The sequence below is a fragment of the Carcharodon carcharias genome, chromosome 14 (genome assembly GCF_017639515.1).
Source record: "Carcharodon carcharias isolate sCarCar2 chromosome 14, sCarCar2.pri, whole genome shotgun sequence".
NCBI lineage: Eukaryota > Metazoa > Chordata > Chondrichthyes > Lamniformes > Lamnidae > Carcharodon > Carcharodon carcharias.
Window position 1 is genome coordinate 62933493 of NC_054480.1, and position 25234 is coordinate 62958726.

Here is a 25234-nt window from a genome sequence, read left to right on the forward strand (position 1 = left end):
CACCCCTGTGCTTGCTGCCAACCCCCATCTCCACCCCTCCCCTGCGACCCCCAAGCCACAGCCATCTCCCACCATGATTCACCTCTGGCCTGGGATCCAGTAATAATCCTGGGCCTTGAGTGTGTGTCGTACTGGCAGCAGAGACAGCCTTCCTAGTGATGCTGCCATTGAGCATGGGCACTGTGAGCATATAGTGATATTTTGCAAGACTACGTACAGGGTACTTAGTAATATTTGTACCACAATTAAAATAAAATTTTGCTTCAGCACATTGGTGTAATGTAAAATGCACCAGCACAGCAAAACAGTAGCACCTCTTCACTTCCTGAGTATACAGCAAGAGATGCAGAAGTGCCTTAGCCCTTCAATTATTCACTACCCTATAACATAACGCTGTTTTCCACTGCCTGTCCCAGTTGTGCCAAAGCAATTCCATGCAAACACACTCAAAGAGAAATTGTACCAGAGCACATCTTTACCTACTGATTCAATATTAGAGATTACTGATATTTATTCATGCCATTACGTTTAATACCATTCATGTAATGTTTATAATTTTAATTCTTTATCTACATAAATGTTCAAGAGGTCAGCACACAGATAAACAATTTACTTTCAGCAGCTCAAATAAATGAGTACTCAGGAAACTGCCCTTTGGCTGATATTCTATTGGATTATTCTCTAAGAAAATGAGTTTGCTTTTGGCCAGTGAAGGATTACTATAAATAAAGCTCTTGAGAAATTTCTACAAGTTTTAGATCCTAGTATAACACACAAGATTTACAGTATTACTTCCTATAAGGTCCATGAGCACTATATGTATAACTATCTTGAAAAAGTCTGAACCTAACCAGCAGGGGAAAAAAAAATCACTTTGAACCTCTGAATCAATGAGGATTGTCTGCTAGTTATCTAGCTCAAGTCATATTATATATAATATATTACTCTCCTAATCCTCTAATTTCATTTAACATTACACAAAATAGATGCATCAAATATATGATTAGATAGGTTGGAGTTGTATTGAAGCATAAAGTAAGTGAAACCTGTGCCTCATTGATGGAATACTCAAGAGTTTAAAACCAATTCCATTCTGAACAAACCGAACCTCTGATCCCACTCTGATGGCTGTGATAATTAAAACTCAATCAAGCTGGACAATATCTTATGAATGCATGCTTTAATACTAATCTTAACTAAAAATAAAATATTTAAAATGAAATGAGCATGGAAGCCCGCAATCTACTAGCCACAATGCAAAGATATATTATGACATTCTATATGGCAAGCTGGATCGTAGCCCAAAATTAACCCCAATTTTACAGGAAGTAAATTAATGTTGCCATTCATGAGTGAGCTGATAACAAACATAAAGGGAAATATAGAAAGGTCATCTTTACAACAAACTATCTAAACAACATGTTGTGTGAAAACAAAACTAAGTACTTACCTCGATATCTTTTCCTTGCAGACAAATAATCAAAACATTTGGTTGCAGTGGCTAAATCCTCAGAACATGAGTTGTTACATGTCTTTGACTCATTCGACATCAGTCCCACCCCCACCCCCACACAATCCTTGTTCAAATTGGCAAACACGCCTGATAATGTAACAAATTAATATTGGCTGAGATCATTCGGTCCCAATGCCTACCTGCAAAGTAGCACTGTCTAGGAGTGCTTAGCAATCATTTCACATGATCAGATCAATCCAATAGAAGACTAGATTGGCAAATTGTGGCAATCAATATTAACACTGTGAAGCAACTACAACATTCATTATTAAGTGACATTTTTTTAGCAATTTTTACAATTGATAATTACTCAGATTCAGTGTTGCTGGATAATCCTGCAAGCAGCCTCATTGCCTCTGTGAATTAAAATGCAACTTTTACTAACTGATATCTAGATAAATCATAACCTGACCCCAGAATCATAACAACAATTTGCACTTATATAGTGCCTTTAACATAGTAGAACATTCCAAGGAGCTTCACTGGAGTCTTTCAAACAAAAAGACAATAAGCCACATAAAGCCATATCAGAACATGTGATTCAAAGATTTGTCAAAAAGAGGAGAAAGAGGTAGAGAGGTGGCTTCAAGGAGGGAATTCCAGAACTTAGAGCCTAGGTATTTCAAAAAAGGCGTCAGTCATGGGGTGATAGAAATTGAGAATGTGCCAAAGGTCACAATTGAAGAAGAAAGTTTCCTCCGTTTACCAATTACTGTAAGGTCTCAGATGCCTCTAGGTGAATCCTCCTTTCAGCATACACCAACAGCCTGGACACATCTCTGTGCTGAATCGAGATGTGGCACTGAACCATTTTGAAGACACAATGGGTGCAAAATTCATCGACACCGTGTTGCTGGAGGCAATTCAATGGAGACAGTGTGTTGCTTCACTGGGGCACAATGCACTGCCAGCGCTTCCTGCATGGTCCACATGGCCTTCCATCAGGAAAAGGGTGCACATATCAGGATCGCTGAATGTGCCATTGTACTTATCTTCCCTGCCCTGATTCAGCATTGAATGCATGAGCATGGCACCACGTTGCTGCTGCTGACCTCAAGGACAACTGCAGCCACTCCTTTGTTTCCCTGGCATGATAGGCTAGCCTGTTTGGCTGTTCATTATTCCACTGATCTACAGTATAGTGCTCTCTAGCTCACTGCTAGCAGGGAAGTGTGTGTGTGTGTGAGGCACAAGAAGGATAATGGTGAAAGGGGGCATGGCGAAGGAGATTCGGCACAAAAAGCTTCCACTTCCCACACCGCCAGTCAGTACAACACATGCTGCCTTGTCTCCTGATCATCGAATCTGCTCCTTCACAGGTGCAGGTGGAACAGTCTTTGATGGGGTTCTCACGATCACCAAAACTCAGAAAACATCAACCGAGAGCATCTCCTCAGAGAGGGCAGGGTCCTGAGCAGCCTGTCTCTATCTCTGCTAATGTCACAGAGATTGCACCACCTGGAGGTGCTCAGAAGAAACAGCCCAGAAGGAAAAAACAGTTTGGACCAGTACTCTTCTTTCCCAGTTTTTACTATTTTTTCCTTCTGGGAGGGTAAAGATTTACCCAAGGGAATGCACATGGGCATGTCACATGATGTTAGATTTGTGAGTTTGTGTTTTATTTTGGGAGCAACAGAATAGTATTTCTTTCCACCACTTACCCATCTTGCCTGGTTTTGGTTGCTGACGTCAAGTGGCCTTTTCACTTGTGATGAATGAGCAGACAGGAATTGCGGGTGTGGGAGGGTGATGCCTAGATGTTTGCAGGGCCGTTTGGTATTCGCAGAATGTGGAGGTTTGCAAAGCCGAGGGTGATAGGGGGAAGTGCGTGTGGCTGTCAGGTATGTGAACCTATGGAACCTAACTAAACTGTACAATAATGAAGGCAGCTTGCGCAGCAACATGTGCCACTGCTGGTGCACTGACCACATCACTTTCCACCTCCTCCTCCTCCTCAGAATCATCTGAAGATGGTCTGTACTCAAAACCTTGCCCCGCCTGAATGTACAACCCTCACTGCTATGCAATGTAACACAGTGGACAGCACACCCCGAACGTTCTGGAGACCCTGGCTGGTGTGTATTGAAGGATGCTTCCAGATCAGTCCAGGCAGGTTAAGCATGTATGCCTATGGCTTGTTCAATGACACACCTGGCTGTTATATGGCTTTCATTGCATCACTCCTGTGACTCATTTGTTGGGATTCTCATAGGTGTCATCAGCCACGTTTTAAGTAGGTATCCCTTGCCTCCAAGCAGCCAGCTGGTAAACCCGCTTCAGTATGCAAAGAGATAAGGGAGGGGGAACTGCATCAGAACAAAAGGATCAGGAATCCTTCTCACACATGCATGAGCATCTTTTTGTGGTTTCACACTAGGTTCACAATGATGGAGTGGATTAACACTCCTGGATGATCTGTGGGTGGCTTAGTCTCCACAAGTATTAGCAGCAGGAGCCATGCCAGCTACATCACCACCTTTAGATCCTTCCAGGGCTGTAATAAAGACATTTGCAGGATCTTGCAGTCAGCGGCTGACAAGGCGGATAAGAAGTTTACAAAGTAACCTCTCAGCACAAGCACTGTGAACAAAGTCTTTCGCACAAGCAAGCAAGGAAGGAAGCACAAACAAGCAGTTGATGAAACCCTGCACCTATGGGAAGCCAACCAGATCTACAAACCCGAGCACCCGCTCATTCTGACTGGCATCATCGGTGGCAAAGATGACATAACAGCCCACCCTAGCAAATAAGCCTTCAGCCATCAGTCTTGTCAGCCGCCGACTGCAAGATCCTGCAAATATCTTCATCACAGCCCTGCAAAGACCAAAGGTAAAGAAATTGAGGCCAGTGGTGATTTTGACAGTCAATAGTGAAGCACAACCAGCAGGTCCACTTGACAGCAGGTCTTGTTCCAGCAGACTGCTAATGTCTCTCACCATCTGGCATGAGACCTGGAGCCTTCCTGAGCCACTGGTGCTCTGACACATTGAGGAAGCTTATCCTCTGTCTGTACATCCTGTATGGCCATTGTCACTTCCTTTCATCTGCACCTCTCTGCTGATTCTCCCTCTCCTGTGGTGCCTCAGATCTGTGCAGAACACACTGCCATGGTTTCTACTTCTTCCTGCTCCTAATGGTGGTGATGTTGTTGGCATTTCTCCTGCTGCTAATGCTCCTGCTGGTGCTGCTAATGCTCCTGCTGGAGCTGCTAATGCTCCTGCTGAAGCTGCAAATGCTCTTGCTGGTGCTGCTAATGCTCCTGCTGGTGCTGCTGAAGCTCCTACTGAAATTACTAATGCTCCTGCTGGTTTTGCTAATGCTGGTCATTTTGGTTATCATCTGAGGTCCAAAGCTGGACAACCTAAGCAGCACCTCTGTTGATCGAATAGATCTGAGCTCCCAAATGGAGATCAGGCATACAAATCTCCAAAGCTATCAAAGTAACCTTCCAGCACAAGCACTGTGAACAATGCCTTTCACACAACCAGGCAAGGAAGCAGCTGTGAGGTTTCAGCATTTTTTACCATGCTTCCCTGACAGGTCTTCAATCCCATCAACTGCCACTGTGTTCTCACCTAACTTTTACTGGCAGGTTCCAGGAAGTCCACGAAACCCCTAGACCCACAGTTAAATAGTAAAAGCCATGTTAACGACACATTAAGTGAGCTTTTAACATATTGAAATTGACAACTGACCTCTCCCAAGGAAGTTGCTTATACGCAGCCTAATGCACTGCTGTTCAATTGCAGAAGTTGGCAAGTTGGACCCATCTTCCTGACACATTGCCAATTTCCTCAATGTTAACTTCTATCTGCACCTAAACCCATGTGCTCTTGCCCACAATGAGCTGTCAATTACAGAGGGCCCCAGCTAATTAAGGACCTTATTCCATTTCGTCTCTGTCCCTCAGTTGGTCGTTGTTCCTTGAAGACATGACTAGCTTACAGAAATGTGACTGACTGTAATAAAAACATAAGATGCTAGAAATACAGATCAGGCAGCAACTGTGGAGAGAAAAACAGAGATAACATTTCAGATGAACGACCAGAGTTCTGATGAAAGGACCTGAAACATTTGTTTCTCTCGACAGATGTTGCCAGACCTGTTGAGTGTTTCCTGCATTTTCTACTTTATTTTCAGATTTACTGCAGTATTTTGATTTTTGCTTTTGACTTCATACTGTACTAGGCAAATCAAATAAATCAGCTGTTTGTCACAATGAATGACATTTCTGTGAGACAATAGGTCATGTCTGACCATAACACGAGATGGTTATAAAGAATGGGCCCCCCACCCAGGGTGATTAACCAATAAACACTGCAAACTATCATTGTTTGAGCCAAAACAAATTTGCCTTCCTCAGACAGCTGTCTGATCCCAACTGCTCACTTCTGCTGACATGAATACTTTGTGTGATTTTGGGTGGTAACAAGTTAGATGCTGCTATTAGTAGTACAAAAATATAGGAACGTAGGAATAGGCCATTCAGTCCCTTAATCCTGCTCCATCATTCAGCTGGGTCATGGCAGATCTGTATCTTACCTCCAAGCATCCACCATGGTTCTGTAATCTCTAATGCCATTATCCGCCAAAAATCTATCAATGTCAGTTGTGAAACTTACAATTAACTCAGCCTCAACAGTCTTTTGGGGACACAGTTTCAGATTTCCACCACTGTTTGGATGGAATTTAATGCTCTGCCCTGGAGTGAGTTTGGTGGTGGTGGAGGGGGCAGCATTTAATTGAGTGGGATGGTAGCACTTGGGAACCCTGCCCCTTCCTGCCTCTGCCCCGACTAAGTCTGGTATGGGAAGGCTTGTGGACAGCCAATTGAGGCGCTTAAGTGGGTAGTTAATGCTCACTTAAGGGCCTCATCCCAAAGCCGCTGGTATACACCCAGTGTGGACTCGTCATGCTCGGAGCCGAAAAGCAAGCCCTGTCGAGTTTGCTTGTGAGCTTTCATGGGGATTCCTTTGTTCAAAGGCACTCGGTACTTGATCAAGGGCCTGGCATCGGGAAGAGGAGGCCCACTGAGAGCTAACCCCTGTCCTTGCTACCAACTGCCCTCCCCCCTCCACATCCCACCATCACTTACCTGTGGCTTGGATCCCTCAGCGATCCTGAGCCTCAGGTAGGCGTATTGCTACCAGCTCACTGGTAAATGCACAGCTGCTGGCTTCTGATTGGGGGAGGGGAATTTCCACCTCCTGGGTCCTTGATCCCGGGGAAGGCCTGTCGCTGCCCACTGGCAATCAATTTGGTGAGCCTTCGAAAAGGAGGCAACACAGAGCTCTCAATGGCTCACCCTTCGTAACATATAAAATAGGAGCAGAGGTAGGCTACTCAGCCCCTTGAGCCTGATCCGCCATTCAATAAGATCATGGCTGATCTATTTGTGTTTTGAGTTCCACATTCCCATCTACCACTGATAACCTTTGATTCCCTTGCCTAACAAGAATCTATCTACCTCCGCCTTAAAAATATTCAATGGCCCCGCCTCCACCACCTTCTGAGGCAGAGAGTTCCAAAGCCACACAATCCTCTGAGAGAAAAAAATTCTCTTCACCTCTGTCCTATAAGAGCGACCCCTAATTTTAAAACAGTGCCAGTGGATAAACTCATACTTTCCCACATTTAATTCTGGGCTGTGACTTCCAAATAGCATCGGAAAGAGATGGCCCACAGGAATTAGAAGAAATAAATACATACTTAACTGCCTTTGAAAATTACCCCGATGCTTCCGTTCACTGGAGCTGCTTGGAGCCTGCATTGAAAGGCTCCTCGCAGGCCCCAGTGAAGTGCAGTTCCAGCGGATTCGAGAGGCAATGCCCAGGTAAATTTAAAGGGCCAAGTGAAATTGTCATGCAGGGAGGAGGTAAGTGTCTAAAGTAAGTGGATATGATTTGGGGATTTGGGGGGATTAGAGGGCGGGGGGCATGGGGATATCTGAAGGCAGGGGGTGGGTGGAATCAGAGATCAGGGGTTGGGGGTCAGAGGTCAGGGTGAGGGGGCCAGGAGTTGGGTTGAGGGGGTTGGGGGCTCAGAGTCAGGGGGTTAGGGGTGGGGGATAGAGGAGTTGGAGGTCGGGGGTTAGAGGTCAGAGAGTATGGGAGTCAGAAGTCAGGGAGATTGGAGGGGTCAGAGGTCAGGGGGTAGAGTTGGGGGGTTCGGAGGTCAGGGCAGTGAAGGGAATCCTTGTGAGGAGTGGTCGGGGGTATGGGGAGAGTCCCTTGAGGGTTGGTCTGGGTGTTTGCAATAGATACCTGGAAGGTAGAAGAGGTTTTAATTCTTCAAACTTTTTCTGAGCAACTATTGGTGTAACCCTGGCAGAACCATCTGAAGCTCACGATTTAAACCACATTTTCAGATAGTTTCCAGAGCAGGGCAAGTGTCCAGAGAAAGTGTGCACTTCTGGGCAATTGTCATGCAAACCTTTGCCTGGGAACTTCTGAGAGAGATTCCCCAGTGCACCTTTGTGGTACCCCGCCAAACCTGATGCTTGGGAGCTCGGAAGTTATGGCCCTCTATCTACCACAGATTTGTTTATTCATTACTTAATCAACTAATGCCCTTTTGCAACTTTCTGCTTCCATCTACACTATCTACAATGTCACCTAACATAATGCCATCAAAAAACGTGGATACGTAGCTGTCTATTCCTTCATCCAAGTCATTCAAAAATCAACTGCAAAGCCAAAGCCCAAACACAGATCCATGGTGAACTTAGCAGTCATATACAACCAATTGGAGGTCACACCCATTTTCCCTCCTCTCTGCCTCCTACCTCTTAATCAATTTATTATCCAAATCTACAGGTTGCCTCTATTTCTATGCATTCTCAATTTAATTAACAGTCTCTTATGTGGAACCTTGTTGAATACCTTCTGCAAGTCCATATAAATAACAACCATTGATACTCCTTTGTAAAAATACTTTGAAAATAATATAGACAAATATTCCTTTTGCCAGAGCAATCAATTCAATTTGGCATAATTTGGTATTTAAGACTTTATGCAGGATGCTTCAACTTGAAAAATAGGATCAGCTCTAATCTGCCAGCAGTAATCACCACAGAGCACAATTTAATAGTAGCTTGGTATTACAGAATTCCCCATGGCAATGCCTTGGCCAATCAAAGTCAACCTGTATGGCTTAAGTTTAAACAAAAACTTGGCAGTTAACTGTTCCCTTGTGCATTCTCTATGGCAATGCCTCTACCAATCAAAGCCCTCTTGCCAACAATTCAGCACCCTCTTCTCATGCAGTGTAAATTGTTGTTCTCGTTAGATTTGGTATTCTTGTGAATCTGTCCTGATGAGTGCAAGACAAAATACTTCGACAATTTAATAGGAACATAGGAACAGCATTACAAGAGTCATCTGCAGTAACTAGTGAAGGAGTAGCAGCTTTGTCCGCGGGCCATAGAACAGCTACATGTGATATACCAGCTGATGCCAGCACTCGCATTTGAGCTTGCAATGCTTCTGTATTACTTCTGCTTTATTGCTGAACGATCAGTTGACTTGTTTTGATTGCCAGTGCGAGGGATAAATTGGACAGCCACTTCTAATGTGTGTATGTGTGTAAATGTGTCTTTGCGTGTGTACGTATGTGTGTGTATATGTAGGTGGGTCTGTATGTATGTGTGTGTGTGTGTGTACGTATGTGTGTGCGTATGTATGTGTGTGTGTGTATGTGTGTGTATGTGTCTCTGTGTGTGTGCATGTGTGTGTATATGTCTGTGCGTATGTGTCTATGTGTGTATGTACGTGTATATGTGCATGTGTGTGTGTGCATGTGCCTGTGTGTCTGTGTGTGTGTGTGTGTGTGTGTGTGTATATGTGTGTGCATGCATGTGCCTGTGTGTGTATATATATATATATATATATATATATATATGTGTGTGTGTCTACGTGTGTGTGCATGTCTTTGTATACTCATGTGCATGTTTGTGGGCATTGAACAAGGGCAAGATTGGGCTCAGCTGTGATTAAATAGCTTACTAACTCTTACTGTCAAGACTCACACATTAATAATGGGTATTTTAGCATAGTTATGGAGAGTGCCCAGTAAGTATAACTCAGTCTTCAGTCAATATTTAATTCAATACAAAAGACAAAAATGGTATGTAAAACTAAGGTAACTTTTACCATGGATTAACATCCAATCTCTTAATTAATATCATCACTAAGAGTCGGGGAGAATTTTGACTCGCCAGGAACAGGGGAGGAGAGGAGAGGATGTGCAGGTCGTGAGTTGAAAACCTGGAAATCCAGGGCCTGAATTTTACCCTTAGCAGGTGAGCGCGATTGGTGGGAAACGGGCCACCGCCCATGATCGGCCCCCGGCCGCAGTTTTACGCTGGCCAATTAAGACCCGCCCAGCATGAAACGTCTCTTCCCAATAGTCGGGAAGGGATGGGCAGGAGTGGGGGCCTGTCGGCCATCGGGTCCAATGGCGACCCAGAAGCAGGTTTAAAAATGGCCCAGGCAGCTCCTTGAAGGCTGCCAGGGAAGAACACATCTTCTGCTTTGTGAAAACTGAAGTTATGGCATCAAGTGTAGCTGGAGACACCAGGCGGGAGGGCAGGTCGGGCAGGCACTCGGCCCCCCTGGTTTTCAGATGAGTGCCTCACGGTCCTCCTGGAGAAGGTGGCTGCCAGGAGGGGCACCCTTGTCCCCAGAGGTGGAAGGAGGAGGCCACTGCACCTAACAAAAAGAGTTTGGGAGGAGGTGGCAGCACAGGTCAGCAGCCATGATGTTGTGCGGTGCACATGGGTGAAGTGCCACAAAAAGTTCAATGACTAGATGCGCTCGGGAAGGGTGAGTACTGTGTTGGCATGGATCAGTGTGTTGAAGTGTTAAGATCTGGCCACCTCCCCGTGGAGCTCAGGGGTGTTAGAGTCTGAGTGCCAACTGTCAATGACCCCAGAGCTGGTCAAGGGGGTGAGCCCTGGCTACTTGGACTGAGTGCCTTATGGCTCAAGGGCCACAACTCAGATGTGCCCTGCAAGATGTTCCTCAAGTGTGGCTGGCCAGGCTGCAATGGCGCTGCAGGGAGAGAGTGGACTGATCAATGCTGCTCTGTCCTTTCAGGAGAAAACGATGATTAACATCATTGATAGGTCGTGGACAGGCGGAGGCCCCCCAAACTTTCTAATCCTATCCAGATTTGAGCAGGGCGCCTCAGAGCTGGAGAGTCGGCATGCACCTCAGTCAACTGGCCACAGAGAGGTTGGGGTGTCAGACGAAGGTAAGAGTGCAGTGCACTGAGGTGAGAGCTTCAGATGGTGCAAACATTCTTGTGTAGTCTCATCATTGATGGGAGCCTCAAAACTGATCATTGAAAGACGATGGCACCATGATGCAGATCTCCATTGTCTCACTAGGGTGCCTGGCATGCACAGCAACAACAAAGTGATGACTTTAACTAATGACATGTTGTTGTTTTCCCTTAGATTCGCCAGCACACACTCAAACGCAGGACCCCAATGAGCCACCCCTGGTGTCAGAGGACTGCCAGGCTTCAAATGCACCTGCATCACGCTCACTCTCTTAACCAGGCATCAGCGCAGATACCAGCACATTGGTGGGCATTAGATCCTTAGCTAGAATGTAGTAGCACAAATGTGAGGGCACATCACACTCACTTGAGGAGCAAGTGGAGGCAGAGAGTGCCCAAGGCGCCAGCAGTCGGAGGACTGCTGGAGACCAGAAGTGAGGACTTCCACAATGGGAGAAGGCACATAGAGTTGAATTAGTCTTGAAGGCACAGATACAGAAGTTCCAATGTTCCAATGGTTCACATTGTACATGAGAGCCAGGCACTTCACCTGGACAGAGCTCTTTCTGCTGCTACCTGTTAAATGATAAAATGGTAGACTGTCTGGGTTCAGTTCCACATGGGAATATTACAGGTTCTAGCAGCTTGGGGGAGGTCATGTGAACCTCCCACTTCTTCTCCTGGGTGTTGAACAAAAGATTCATTGAGGTGTTTAACAGAGAAGTCAGGGTCCCTTTTGTCCTTTGTAGACAAACTGTCTCTGTTGGCCAGAGCTCTGCCTTAGAAATGCAAAGCTGGTTGGTGCATTTCTTTGGAAATTGATTGTCGGCAGTCACAGAGGGCACTAACACCACTTTAAAGATAATGAAGTCCCTGCTTGTTTCTGAAGGTTAGAAATTCCTCTGGTATTATTCATGGAAATATTCATGGGGAAAGACTTGTCGACTTTGAAAATAAAGATAATGGGCAAAGTTTTACTTCCCGCGGGTCAATCAGGCGTAAAATCATGAGAGAAGACGTTGGCCGAGCATCCCGATGTCATTGCACACTCACGGGATATTTTACTCGACAGGCATGCACAAAAGTCAGAAGCGCGCACACTGACAATTAAGAGGGCAATTAAGCCCATTAACGACGCAATTGTCTCTGATTTTTTGTGGCCTGTCCAATGCTAAGGTTGGCGGACGGGCGAATTGGCCAGGCGGCCATTTTGCATTAAACCTCATCCAAGGGCAGGATGATATTTCCCTTATGAAATAAAATTTAAATAAATATCTATGGATAGCATTTTTATCAATTATATTTTCAGGTGCTTGGTTATGATGCATGGACATTTTCTTGCAGCTTCTTAAACCTTTATTTGATAATTTCCAGGTCTGCAGCTCCCTGAGGCAGCTGCCTGCCTTCAGGGAGCTTTCTTGCAGCACTCACCCACACTCACAGAAACATCATCGCCTACCCTCTTCCCGCCCCCACCTCAGCAGCGCTGACATTTTCATCACATGTTTCACATTGGCTGGCTGTTAATTCGCCAGGCAGCATGAAATCACGGTCGGGGATCAATTGTGGTTGGAGGACCATTTCCCGACTGCTCCCAGGCTCACCAATAGCGCACACCAGCCGAAGGTAAAATTCAGGCCAATAATTTTATAAAGTAGCCAGGTTGACATAGATATACATTTTTTTTTTCTTTTCTACTTGTCTTCTGGCTGGGACATGTGCAAAGATAAGGACGGTTGAGGGATTTGTTAGGACTTTGGCAAGGAATGTTTGCTGGATCCAGCAGATAAGTGGAAATGCATTTACCCACTGGGTCCAACAGCTCAAGAAACCCGACTATCCAGAGCTAAATTTAGAATGGTGCAAAATTAAGAGGCTGTCAGCCTCATTATAATTATTTAAGTTTCCTTCCCTGGAAGGGATTGGCATGCCCTCCTCTGGTTCCCCCCCCATTAAAACCAGAAGTGGACTGGTTACAGGTGAGTTGGGGTCAGGAAGGAGGTTTTTAACACTTTAACCTCACACCCAACCCAAATCAACCTCTTCTTTGGGGTTAAAACTACCTCCGCTCACTGGTGTAAAAATCTGCAAATTTCCCTCCTTTATCATATTTTATGTTGGACACTTGAAGAAGCTCAATACTGAAAAATGAAACTCTATAGCTTTAAGAAATAAATTTGTGGGAGTGAATTAAGAGGCCAGTTGTTAATGTTAGACATCAGCCTGCGTGTTGCATGACATTTAATAGACCCAAAGTGAATCTGCTCTAATGTTTTGTGCATTTTTCCTTAAACATAGGCATGCACGATGACACTTCATGGTTAGGTTGTCAGCCGCTCTTCTAAAATCAATCACTAACATGACTCATTAAAAATAACAGGCCAGGCATGAACACATGGACTGGTGAGTTCATCCCGGCCAAATAAACCCGATAATAACTGCAACTGTATACAAATTGGCCTTTAGTTTGTCAAATAGATTGAGAAGACAAAAGTAAAAGTTAATTCAGTTCATTTTTTGGTGTGAATCCTAAGGTTTCATCTTGCCATCAGGATTTTCTACATATTGAAACCAAGGAAAATAAGTGTTAATCTAGGGTGCCTTTGGATGTTCCAACAGTCCATAATTATGACAATTAGAAGCCGCTGAACACATTGGGCAGAATTTTCTGCCTGTCAGGCGGGCAGGCCCGACCCAGTCTCCAGTGGGCCGGGAGCCGTTCCCTGCCAGCGAAGCGGGCCACACTGCCATTTTACGTGGGTGGGACAATTAAGGCCCGCCCAGCGTGATGCATGGCGGGAAGCGCTATGCATTTCCTGTGTGGGCAGGGGGGGATTCCCTAAAAGCGAGAGTGCGCTCTTTCGCGCACGCGCACAAAAGAGCACACATCTCCCTGAGGCTAAGTGCAGCCTCAGGGAGATCGCTTCCACTTTGAACAATATTAAAAATAGAAAAAAAAATTCCCTAACATGTCCCCCTCATGTGACAATGGCACATGAGATGGGATATGTTCATAATTTACAGATTAACTTTATTAAAATTTTTAACACCCTGCATGAAACCTCATCCCGTCTGTGGATGAGGTTTCATGTTTTCTCTATTTGCCGCTGGGGCTCCTGGCCTGCCCACCAACGTTAACGTTGGATGGGCAAGTCCCTTAACTGTTTAAATGATCCTGTCAATGGCCTCAATTGGCCATTGACAGGTCGGTGGGCCCGCAGGTGATTTTGCTTCAGGCCCGCCTTCCTGAAAATTTAAATGGGGCGGGATGACATCGGGGGTTCTGTCCGATGTCATTCTACGTCATTTTACACGTCGGTGAGCAGGCCCCACCCCCTGCTCGCTGACGGCAAAATTCTGCCCATTGAGTTTTGTAGGTGCGTGAAAATGAACTTGCATCAAATATTAAGCTTTTCAACACTTATGAATATCGGGTGTTAGGACAGAGAAAATAATTGCTACAGTTATTATTTATAGCAGCATGGGTACATGTATTCACAGAGATTTCCACTGTTTGGTAAGAATATAATTCTAATTTTACTAGCAATACCAACCAGTTAAAATATTTATGAATGCGTCTACACATATCTAGATGTGGCAATTTTTTTCTCCATTGGTTTTGAATTTTCTCCCCAAGGGGATCTATTTTCTGTCATACTGTAACAACCCCAGAGATTAAAAATAAATCTGTCATCAAATCCCTTACATCAACATTTACAAGCTCAAGAAAAATGCCTTCAAGGCATCTTAAACCTACATTGCTATTAATAAAAAATGTTTAACACTGTTGTAGGGCATTGGATACAGTTTGGTAGGTCTGAAGAAGTCTTCACAGTCATATGTAGGTTAATGTAGGTTAACTGTATGCCTTTATTGACTCTTAGAACTATTTACAAATATACAGTAAAGGGTAAAAACTAGGAGCTGGCTCCGTGCTTCCTGGTACACACAGCTTGATCCAACAGTAAAATGACAGTAGGTGCGAACCATGTGCTCTCTTACATCACTGTGGGGCAGTGCCATACTCAGTCCCACATTAACCCTTTATGTGCCAGACCATTATACTACAAGCTCCAGAATTAAATATTAAATCAAGATGATGTTCATTGATGTATGTACAAAATAGATGACCATTTATAGAGCTGTTTAGCAAAATGATTTTAAAGAATCCTTTAAATAATAGTAAAGTCAAAGAACTGCACAAGCGTCTTAGCCCATTTAATGTGTAGCCATTTAATGATTGTCTGTACAAAGCTTGTGTTTGCTGTAAATTCAACTGGCAGGAATCAATTTTGGAACAGGTAGCTTCAGGCAACTCCTACACTTGCCCAATGTTCAAATTCATTAAAATAAGTGGAACCATACTTGCCTTGTGGTCCCTCTCCATACCTCACATGAGTGCAGCGGTTCTGCTAGGATTAAGACCTGGAATAAAAGTTCTCTATGAAGGCAGAAAATCAATAGTATTTAAACACAAAGAATATATTAAAATATTTATATTTGCTGTTGACAAGAACTCACAGCTTGAATCTAGCACAACCTGTCAACTCTTTTTCTCATGTACCTGCATGTAGTCTCAGTGCTTCATTCAGCCTTTCCCTGTCATGCCACAAGATTTGAATGATTGCTGAAAAGGTTTGAAGGTAAACAAAGCAGGGAATTGAGCTGTTCCTTCTGTCAACACAAACTAGTTTGAAATATTATCTTAAACTAAGCTTATCTCAGGATGTCATTAGATGTACAATTGTTCTTGACTGGTTTTAGAGATTGAATAGTTTGTTCATTGGGTTAGATGATGTAATGGCAGAGGGGCTGTTACAAGATGTGTTCTTTTCAAAAAGATACTATTCCTATGTTTTCTTTTTTCTGGCTGGATTTTAAAAATAAACTGAAATCCTCTTAAGACACTGGAGACAGCCAGACTGCTACATGAGACAAACTTGCATTCCACCAAGTGGGATGAAACATAACAGACACTCAACCCCCTGGGGATTATGAAAGGCCCCATTGCCTGTTGGCTTTACACTACCCTGAAATTTTTCAAAAGATTCTGAATTGAGACATCAAAATGCAATTACCTGTTCTACAAACAATAACTACAGCAAACATGGATGCATAGAGTTTCCCTGGAATATACAGGCAGCAGAGTACTTTATGAGGCTGCTACCAAACAGGAGAAAGATCAGTGATCAGAATGCTGTACTAAAACTGGCTGCTAAAAGCTGTTAGCTCTCTCTCTCAAAAGTATTGTGCCTGGATTTGTAAAGTAACTATCCTAAGAAGAGAAATCAACTGCAAAATAAGATCCTTTGGGAATAAAATGTGGAAATCCGCTCCGTACAATTATACCCAGGAAGACAACTGAACAAAATGGCCGCAATGTGGAAACACTGCATCGAGACCAGCCAAAGGACAGCTAACCATGTACTCCTTTGACCTTCTTCACAAATTGTAAAAAACCTTTAAGCCTATCCTCTTATTCTACCATCTGTACCAGTATGTATGTGGTCCCAAGGAATGTGTGTGACATATGAAAGGTGATTGCGATTTATCTAGTTTTTTTTAATGCAGGAAACAATTCCAATAAACTTAATGTGTTCAAAAACAGAATTACCTGGAAAAACTCAGCAGGTCTGGCAGCATCGGCGGAGAAGAAAAGAGTTGACGTTTCGAGTCCTCGTGACCCTTCAACAGAACTAGGTGAATCCAAGGAGAGGGGTGAGATATAAGCTGGTGTCAGGTGGGGGGGGTGGGGGGTGTATGTTTGTGTGTGTGTGTGTGTGTGTGTGTGGCCCCCACCCAACCCACCCCCCCTTCCCCAACCTTAAACCAGCTTATATCTCACCCGTCTCCTTGGATTCACCTAGTTCTGTTGAAGGGTCATGAGGACTCGAAACGTCAACTCTATTCTTCTCCGCCGATGCTGCCAGACCTGCTGAGTTTTTCCAGGTAATTCTGTTTTTGTTTTGGATTTCCAGCATCTGCAGTTTTTTGTTTTTATAACTTATTGTGTTCTTTATTTAACCTAAGAAAACCTGTCTGACTAATACTTTGCAATCTGAAAGCGTAAATACTGGGGCTCCTGCTGTTTTGGCAAAGCTCATCCTCTCGAAATTCGCAGAAAACACTGTTATGGTAAGACCTAGAGTGGTAGAATAGGGGAGCCATTTTACCCTTCCTTACACAGTCACAACAGGGCATTAATCATTTTGGTTAATCAGATCAGGAATGTGTCAAAATTTGTCCTCAAAATATCGATAATTGCCTGATGAATCAATGGTTTGGGATTTGATGATTAAAAATGTGTGATCCTCAGACTGCACTTTGAATTTGAGAGTAACCAGGCAATTGGAATAATTTCCTAGAGGGTGTTTGGACAGAAATGTAGACATGCTCCTAATGCTAACCCTTTGCTCATGGCATCCCAAATATTGTCAAGTCACACAATAGTCCTCAGTTTGCTAAGGAACTATTCCACAACCTTGCACAGGAATATGGTTTCATTCATGTGACTAGTTTGCCTAGATATCCTCAGTCAAATGGAGAAGCAGAAAGAGCAGTCTGAACAATCAAAGATTTGATGAAAAAGAACAAAGATATTAACTTAGCCCTTTTTAACTACAGAACCTCACTATAAAAAGGGGTTCTCACCATCAGAACTATTGATGGCTGTGAACACATCTTCCAGCTCGACAAAAACCACTACAACCTAATATCACCTTAGATGATTGTGAGAAGGTTAGGAACCATGAGGAGCAACTTAGAGACAATCAAGATCGTAATTTCAACTTCAGGCACAAAGCATGAGCCCAGGGAGAGAGAATGGATACAAGATCAGCAGACAGAAGGCATTGTAATAGAAATAATTCCACAGCCAAGATGTTATAGAACTGAGACGGAGCAGAGAAATATCAGAAGGAACCAAGGGGGCTTGATATTGTTGGGAAGGAAATCAATGGAACCTAGGATATACTAGTTAGGTCTGAATGGAGACAAGCAACCAGAAACAAGTAGAAACTCTACAGCCACCCAGGTGGAAGACACTCCAAGAGAGTGCTGTTCATCCCCAACCTCAAAACTAAATCATGACCAGATCAGGGAGATTTATCAAGGCACCAGGGAGGCTAATCCTGTGAAGCTTAAGACTTTGGGAGGAGATGTGGGGATGTATGTATATAGTTGGGGTAAAGACTTGCGGGGAGATGTAGACTGAAAGGTTAACCACAGAAGCACCTGATACTGATGTAACGACGATGTAACTATGACATACTGTCACATGATTAAGTAACTGAGATCTGGAGGGAAGCAGAAGTACAACCTCATGTAAGGTTACTGAGATACACATAGGGCAGAGTTTTACGTCCTGTGGGCGGGCGCACGCCCAACCTGATCGTATGCAAAATCGCGCGAGATGACATCAGGCGAGCATCCCAACATCATTGCGCACTCGCGCGATATTTCACTCAGCAGGCGCGCGCAAAAGTCAGAAGTGTGCCTGCCGAAAATTAAGAGGGCAATTAAGCCCATTAAAGGCGCAATTGTCTCTGATTTTTTTGCGGCCTGCCCAACCTTACTATTGGTGAACAAGCGAATCGGCTAGGCGGACTTTGCATTTTTTATCAAAACTCATCCAAGGACAGGATGAAATCTCCATTATGAAATAAAATAAAAATAAATATCTGTGGACATAATTTTTATTAGGTATATTTTCAAGTGCTTGATTGTGATTCACGGACATATTTTGGCAGCTTTTTAAACCTTAATTTAATAATTTGAAGGCCTGCAGCTCCCTGAGGCAGCTGTCTGCCTTCAGGGAGCTCTTTCGCAGCGCTCACCCATGTCCGCGGTGACGTCATCACCAACCTTCTTCCTGCTCCCACCCCGGCAGCGCTGAGTTTTTCATTAATTGGCTAGCTAGTGTGAAATCGCGGTCGGGGGCCAATTGCAGTCAGTGGTTTGTTTCCCGAACGGTCCTGGGCTTGCCAATCACACGCAGACGCCAAGATTAAAATTCAGGCCATAAATCTGTAAATAAAGAGGAATGTTTTTAATGAATTACAGACTAAAGTAGCTCTCTTAGGGAACCAAGCAAACCATAAAGAAACCCAATCTAGACACAAAACTCCAGTTGAAACAGAAACAGTTTGGTTTGGTTATTGAAACCATTTTCCCAAAAAAAGAAGCCGAACTAACAGCAACATCCTTCCCTGCCAGACGCCAACTATGAACAACTATTCTCTCAAGCAACATCATCAATTAGGTCAAAAACTAGGAATCCTGTGGCGAGTAACTCACCTGCTGACTCCCCAAAGCCTGTCCACAGTCCACAAGGCACCAGTCAGGATTGTGGTGGAATACTCCCCGCTTGCCTGGATAAGTGCAACTCCAACAACACTCAAGAAAAAGCTTGACACCATCCAGGACAAAGCAGCCCGCTTGATTGGCACCCCATCCACAAACATTCACCCCCTCTACCAATGATGCACAGTGGCAGGAGTGTGTACTATCTACAAGATGCACTGCAGGAATTCACCAAGGCTCTTTAGACAGAACCTTCCAAACCCACAGTCACTACCACCTAGAAGGACAGGGGCAGCAGACAAATAGGAACACCACCACCTAGAAGTTCCCCTCCATGCCACTCACCATCCTTACTTGGAAATATATCGCGGTTCCTTCACTGTCGCTGGGTCAAAAACCTGGAAATCCCCCCCTAACAGCCCTATGGGTAGATATACATCACAGAAACTGCAGTGGTTCAAGAAGTCAGCTCACCAACATCTTCTCAAGGGCAATAAATGCTGGCCCAGCCAGCAAAGCCCACATCCCATGAACAAATTTTTAAAAAATCAAAGTAGACCAATACCACAATGCTCTCCCAGCCAAATCCCAAGGGTCAAATTTAAATTAATTCATTTAATTGCTAAGCACTCAATCCATGCACAACCATGCCAACTCACCAATCGTACTTCACAACAATCACCATGAAACCAAAATATTCTACAGTTTCAATACATGTGTTTGAATGTAAACCTACATTTAATTGAAACAGAGAGGCTTGTGGTGTTGACAAATTATGAAAACTAATTTGCAGTGTATGTTTGTGGCAGATATTAATTGTCCAGTATATGGTAGATGACAGGATATTCCAGTATTGAGTCAATATTCTAAGAATTGTTGATGCATTTTGACAGGGATATCAAGAAAAGCTAAGTGTATTGGTATATTTTTCCATTTCAGTTGAATTGACTCAAACAATTTTATTGACTCAGTAATTGAGGCTTTTATAGTAACTACATTATTATTGGATTTTTTGGATATTTATATCACAGAAATTAAGGTGCAGGTTTATCATTGTAACATCTAGGTCATTAAAGAAAGGGAAGCCTAACTTTAAGGGTGCAAATAATGACACCAATATTCCTAATGAGAATGGAGAAGATTGCAAAATCCCCCATCAAACACTACTGGGGTCAATCACTGTTGTAAGTGACTGGGTTTGACTTTACACACATAGGGCTGAATGTTACACTAATCGGGTGGGTGCACATCCGACCCGAGCTGGCGTGAAATTGCGTGAGATGACTTCGGGCGAGCGTCCCGATGTCACCCCACGCTCATGCGATAGTTCAGTCAGCAGGCCCATGCAGAAGTTGGAGGCGCTCCTGCTGACAATTAAGAGACCAATTAAGCCCATTAATGGCACAATTGTCTGCCATTTTACATAGCCCGTCCAACCTTACAGTTGGTGGACGGCGAATTGGCCAGGCAGCCATTACTATTTTCAGCAAACCTCATCCAAGGGCGGGATGAAGGCCGGAATCTTCCGGCCCCATCGCAGGCAGGACCAGTCACAGGTGAGGCGATGCCCCAGCCAGAAGTCCACTGACTTGCGGCGAGACCGGAAGATCGTGGTGGCAGGCGGGTGCGGAAAATCCCGCCAGAGGTTTCTGTTATTAAATAAAATTAAAATAGAAAACTATGGACAGCATTTTCATAACCTCTATGTACAGGTGCCTGATTGTGATAATTGGACATTCCTTTCCTGAATTTAAAAACTTTATTTCCTGGGTTTCAGGTCTTCAGCTCCCTGAGGCAGCACTCTGCCTTCAGGGAGCTTTCTGTCAGCGCTTACCCACGCCCGCATCGATGTCATTGCCCAACCTCCTCACGCCTCCACCCCAGCAGCACAGAGCTTTCCAGCATGCACCTCATGCTGGTTGGCTGTTAATTGGCCAGCCAGTGTGAATTCGTGGTCAGGGGCTGATTGCAGTCAGCGGTCTGCTTCCCGACCACTCCCGGGCCCGTTGATTGTGCCTGTCTGCCAAGCTGAAAAATTCAGGCCATAATTTCTATGTAACTATCCTCTATTCACTGCATTTTGCTGTGGAAATCATCTTATGCCATCAGGAGATACTGTTACGTTTTGGTTCATGAGTTCTTTGCTACAATTTGTAGAGGTTCTTTTTAAGTAGACTCTGTAGACTGTTTGCTGCAGTGTATATTTGAAATAAAACATATCTGATAAATACTTTGCTGTTAAAATAAATTGTTCGTTGTGAGATATTTCTTCTCATTTCACATTTACTCCTCCCTAGTAACAGACGAAGGAAATTATCTGTTCTTTCATATTGCTGAAGGTAGAATAACTAAGATCTTATAGATCTGTAACTACACTTTGGCAACTCCCCTGTGAAAATGTAGACTGCAGTGTAAACAGGAAATAAACTAAATTAAAAAGCCTGTTTGAATTAACCTGGTGAGCCTGAGTTTCCATGTGAATGGCTTCATTCAGTGTGAAGAAAATGAATCCAAAGATCACGCTTAACGTCTTTGAATGTAGTGGAAAAGGCCAACTTTTTAATTAATGACATTGCACAGAGAACCCTGCTGCAGATCTCAAGAGACAACAATCCACTGAGTAAATAAAAATTCTCCTCACAGAATTGTTGGAAACTGTTACGCTTTTCATGCTGAAAATGTCTTTGGTAGCCCATACACTAACAGCTTTGTTTTAAGAGGTTCAGTTCAGGACTGTTATGCCCACCTTCTTCGTTTACTGTTAGTTGTTGGATAGCCTTTTCCCAACACAGAGAATGAAGGAATCCAAAGGAAGAGCAAGGAATTTATATTTAACAAATGCTTTTATTTCTCAAATGAAATATTAGGGGTGGAATTTAATGCCCACCACTCTTCCCCCTGGAGGCGTGTGCCACTTTTGCCCAATTGAGTTGGCAGCAGGAAGGCTTGTGGTTAGCCTTCCCTCCCAGATGCCAACTGAGGCCCTTAAGTGGGCAATTAATGCCCACTTAATGGCCTCATTCCACAGCCTATCCAATTTGCTTACAGCCTAGTCGGTGGAGTGGAGGGCATCCCATACTCAAAGGCATTCAGCATTCTCATCAAGGGGCCCAGAATCAGGAAGAGGGGGAAGGGGAATCCCACCAATTCGCATCCCACCCTCACTTACCTTTCTCCAGGGATTCTTGGTGAAGGCCCAAGTGAATTACTAGCAGTGGCCATCATAACTGGTGGGCCTGTCAGTAATGGTGAGTTGCCAGCCTCTGATTGGCTGGCAGCTCTCAGGGGCAGGATTTCCACCCTACGGGGTGAAGTCCTGCAATTAAATGGTACCCCTAAAGTGGGAGCCGACATAGCAGCGTTCCCATTGCCAATTGTGGTATATTTCCCTCAGAGCTCCCAGAGATTGGTTGGTGGGGGTGCAACCTGTTTTGGTGGCAGACATCAGGCATCCCACCAATCTCATTAAATTCTGACCCAGGATCCTAGTCATAACATTGTTGAACTATTTTATAAGCCCAAAAGGGCACAACAATAACCAATTTAAAGTCCAGAGGCAGCCCTAGCCTTTCCAGACTTCAGCAGCCTCACCAAAAGTCCCACATTCGTCCCTTATAATCTTGGAGCTCATCCAAAACTGTCCACATTTGAACTCACAACAAGTCTGATTCATCTCACTGATCTACATCGGCTCGGCTCCTGGTCTGGCAGTGCCTTGATTTTAAAATTCTTATCCTTTTTTTCAAATCACTCCATAGTTTTGTCCTTCCTGATCTATGTAACTACCCATGCTCTTCCTCTCACTTCGCCCAGACAGGGCCTCAATATGGGCTGAAATTCATGAGGCCTGGACAGATAATGCTTGCTGCCTACAATTCACTTTATTTATTCTGATGAAGCACAAGGACAAATTTACTTAGGTCCCGGGGTCTCTCTATCCGGGCACTCAGCACAAATTACATCTGATCTGGAATGCTAAAGACTTCTGGTCTAACTCGTACCAAGCCACGTTCACCCATCACCCATCTGCTTTCTGACCATCACTGAGTCCTGGCTTAGCAATGCCTCACATTCAGGGCAGAATTTTGAGTTCGGCAGGCGGGCGCGATCGGCGGGCACGGGAGCAGCTGGGAAAGGTGCCGCTGCCCACGATCGGACCCCAGCTGTGATTTCACGCTGGCAGGCAAATTAAGGCCCGCCGAGCGTGAACAGCGACTCCTTAATGGGCAGGAAGGGGCCGGCGGGGAAAGGGACCCTGTCGGCCGCCGGGTCCAATGGCGGCCCACCAGATGGTTTAAAACTGGCACAGTCAGGCCCTGGAAGGCTGCCAGTGACTAAGACATCTTCGATGATGTCATCAGCAGATTATAAATTATGGATTCAAATGCAGCTACAGACAACAGGCTGGAGGGCAGGTCGATGGGCACTCAACTCCTCTCCAATCCCTGGTTTTCTGATGAGTGCCTCGTGGTCCTCCTGGAGGAGGTGGCTGCCAGGAGAGACACCCTTGTCCCCAGGCATGGAAGGAGGAGGTCACTGCGTCTTAGAAAAAAACCGTGGGAGGAGGCAGCAGTGCTAATCAGCAGCCGTGATATAATGCGGCAGACCAGCGTCCAGTTACCTGCTGTGCTCAGGAAGGGCGAGTGCCATGTTGGCATGGAACAGTGTGTTGCAGCGTTAAGGTCTGGCCGTCTCCCCATGGAGCTCAGGGGTGTTAGAGCTTGAGTGTCAACTGTCAATGACTCCAGAGCTGGCCAAGGGGGTGAGCACTGACTGTCTGGACTGAGTGTCTTGCGACCCGAGGGGCGGGACTTGGATGTGCCCTGCAAGGTGCTCCTCAGGTGGGATTGGCTAGGCTGTAATGGCGTTGCAGGTAGAGAGCTCCTCTGTCTTTTCAGGAAAAGATGGCCCATAACAACATTGAAAGGTCGCGAACAGGTGGAGGCTGCCCAAACCTCCTAATCCTATCCAGGTTTGAACAGGACGCCTTGGAGCTGGAGAGGCGCCATGCACTTCGGTCAACTGGCCACGGGGAGGCTGGGGTGTCAGGTGAAGGTAAGAGTGCAGTGCACAGAGGTGAGAGTTTTGGATGGTGCAAACATTCTTGTGTAGCCTCACCATTGATAGAAGCCTCAAAATTAGATTTCCCACTGAACATTGAAAGATGATGGCACCATGATGCAGATCTCCATTGTCTCACCAGGATGCCTGGCATGCACAGTGACAGTATGATGACTTAAACTGATGACATGTTGTTGGTTCTCCCTTAAGTTTACCATCACGGACCCAATCGCAGGACCCTGAAGACTCACCCTTGACACCACAGGACCTCCAGGCTCTAGATGCACCTGCGTCACACCCGCTCTCTGAACCAAGCCCTAGCCCAGATACCAGCACCTTGGTGGGCATTAGACCTTCAGCTAGAATGTCTGTGCACAGCAGAGGGCACTTCACATTCGCTTGAGGTGCAGGTGGAGGCAGAGAGGACAGTCAGTTGGCAGTTGGAGGACAATGCTGAGTCAAAGGCAGATGATGATCCTCTGGAGTCGTCCATTAGGCAGCAGATGCTGGATGTCCAGTGAGATGTGCGGGAGGATCTGGCGGAAGTCCATGAGGATATGTGTGCCATGAACTCCGCTATGGAAGAGTCCATGCAGAGCATGAGCACCGCGTTGACCCTCTTGGACGAGCGCACTGCCTCATCCATTGAGAGAGTGTCGACTCTCATGGAGAGGCAGCTTCAGGAACAGAATCAAGGATTCCTGGGGTTGTGCTCGGACCTGCAAGCCCTCACCCAAGCAATGACCTCAGGTGATCAATGCCAGTGTGGGAGATGGACGAGGTACCCAGTATTCCAGCTAGGTGCCCACACATCAATTGCGAGCAGGCAGGTCCAGAGCGACTTCACATTGGCGCATGAGCTGCCTTTCATCTCTGCGGGCTCCTCTCAGGGCTCTCTGGATGACGGCAGCAGCTCCTCCGCCCCTCTGCACATGGCCATGGCATCTGATGAGAATGCGGTGACTGGGGAGATGCCAGCAATGAAACTGGCCACTGTCTCCCAGGCTGGGCCAGCACAAACTCCTATGGCCACCAGTCATCAAGGCCAACAGGACAGCAGAGTCAGCAGGTTGTCGC

At 45.1% G+C, this 25234-nt stretch overlaps 1 protein-coding gene across 2 annotated transcripts in view; it reads right to left on the reverse strand.

Annotated features, from left to right (window-relative positions):
• LOC121287443 (pleckstrin homology domain-containing family G member 4B-like) overlaps window positions 1-25234 on the reverse strand; it is a 198406-nt gene that overhangs the window by 155856 nt on the left and 17316 nt on the right. For both annotated transcript variants that reach the window (XR_005945191.1, XM_041205331.1), the window contains exon 2: window positions 18631-18820. Coding sequence is in view for 1 of the 2 variants with exons in the window: in XM_041205331.1 (XP_041061265.1) it covers window positions 18631-18651 (21 nt within the window). In the remaining variant the exon portion in view is untranslated. The remainder of the gene's footprint in view (window positions 1-18630; window positions 18821-25234) is intronic.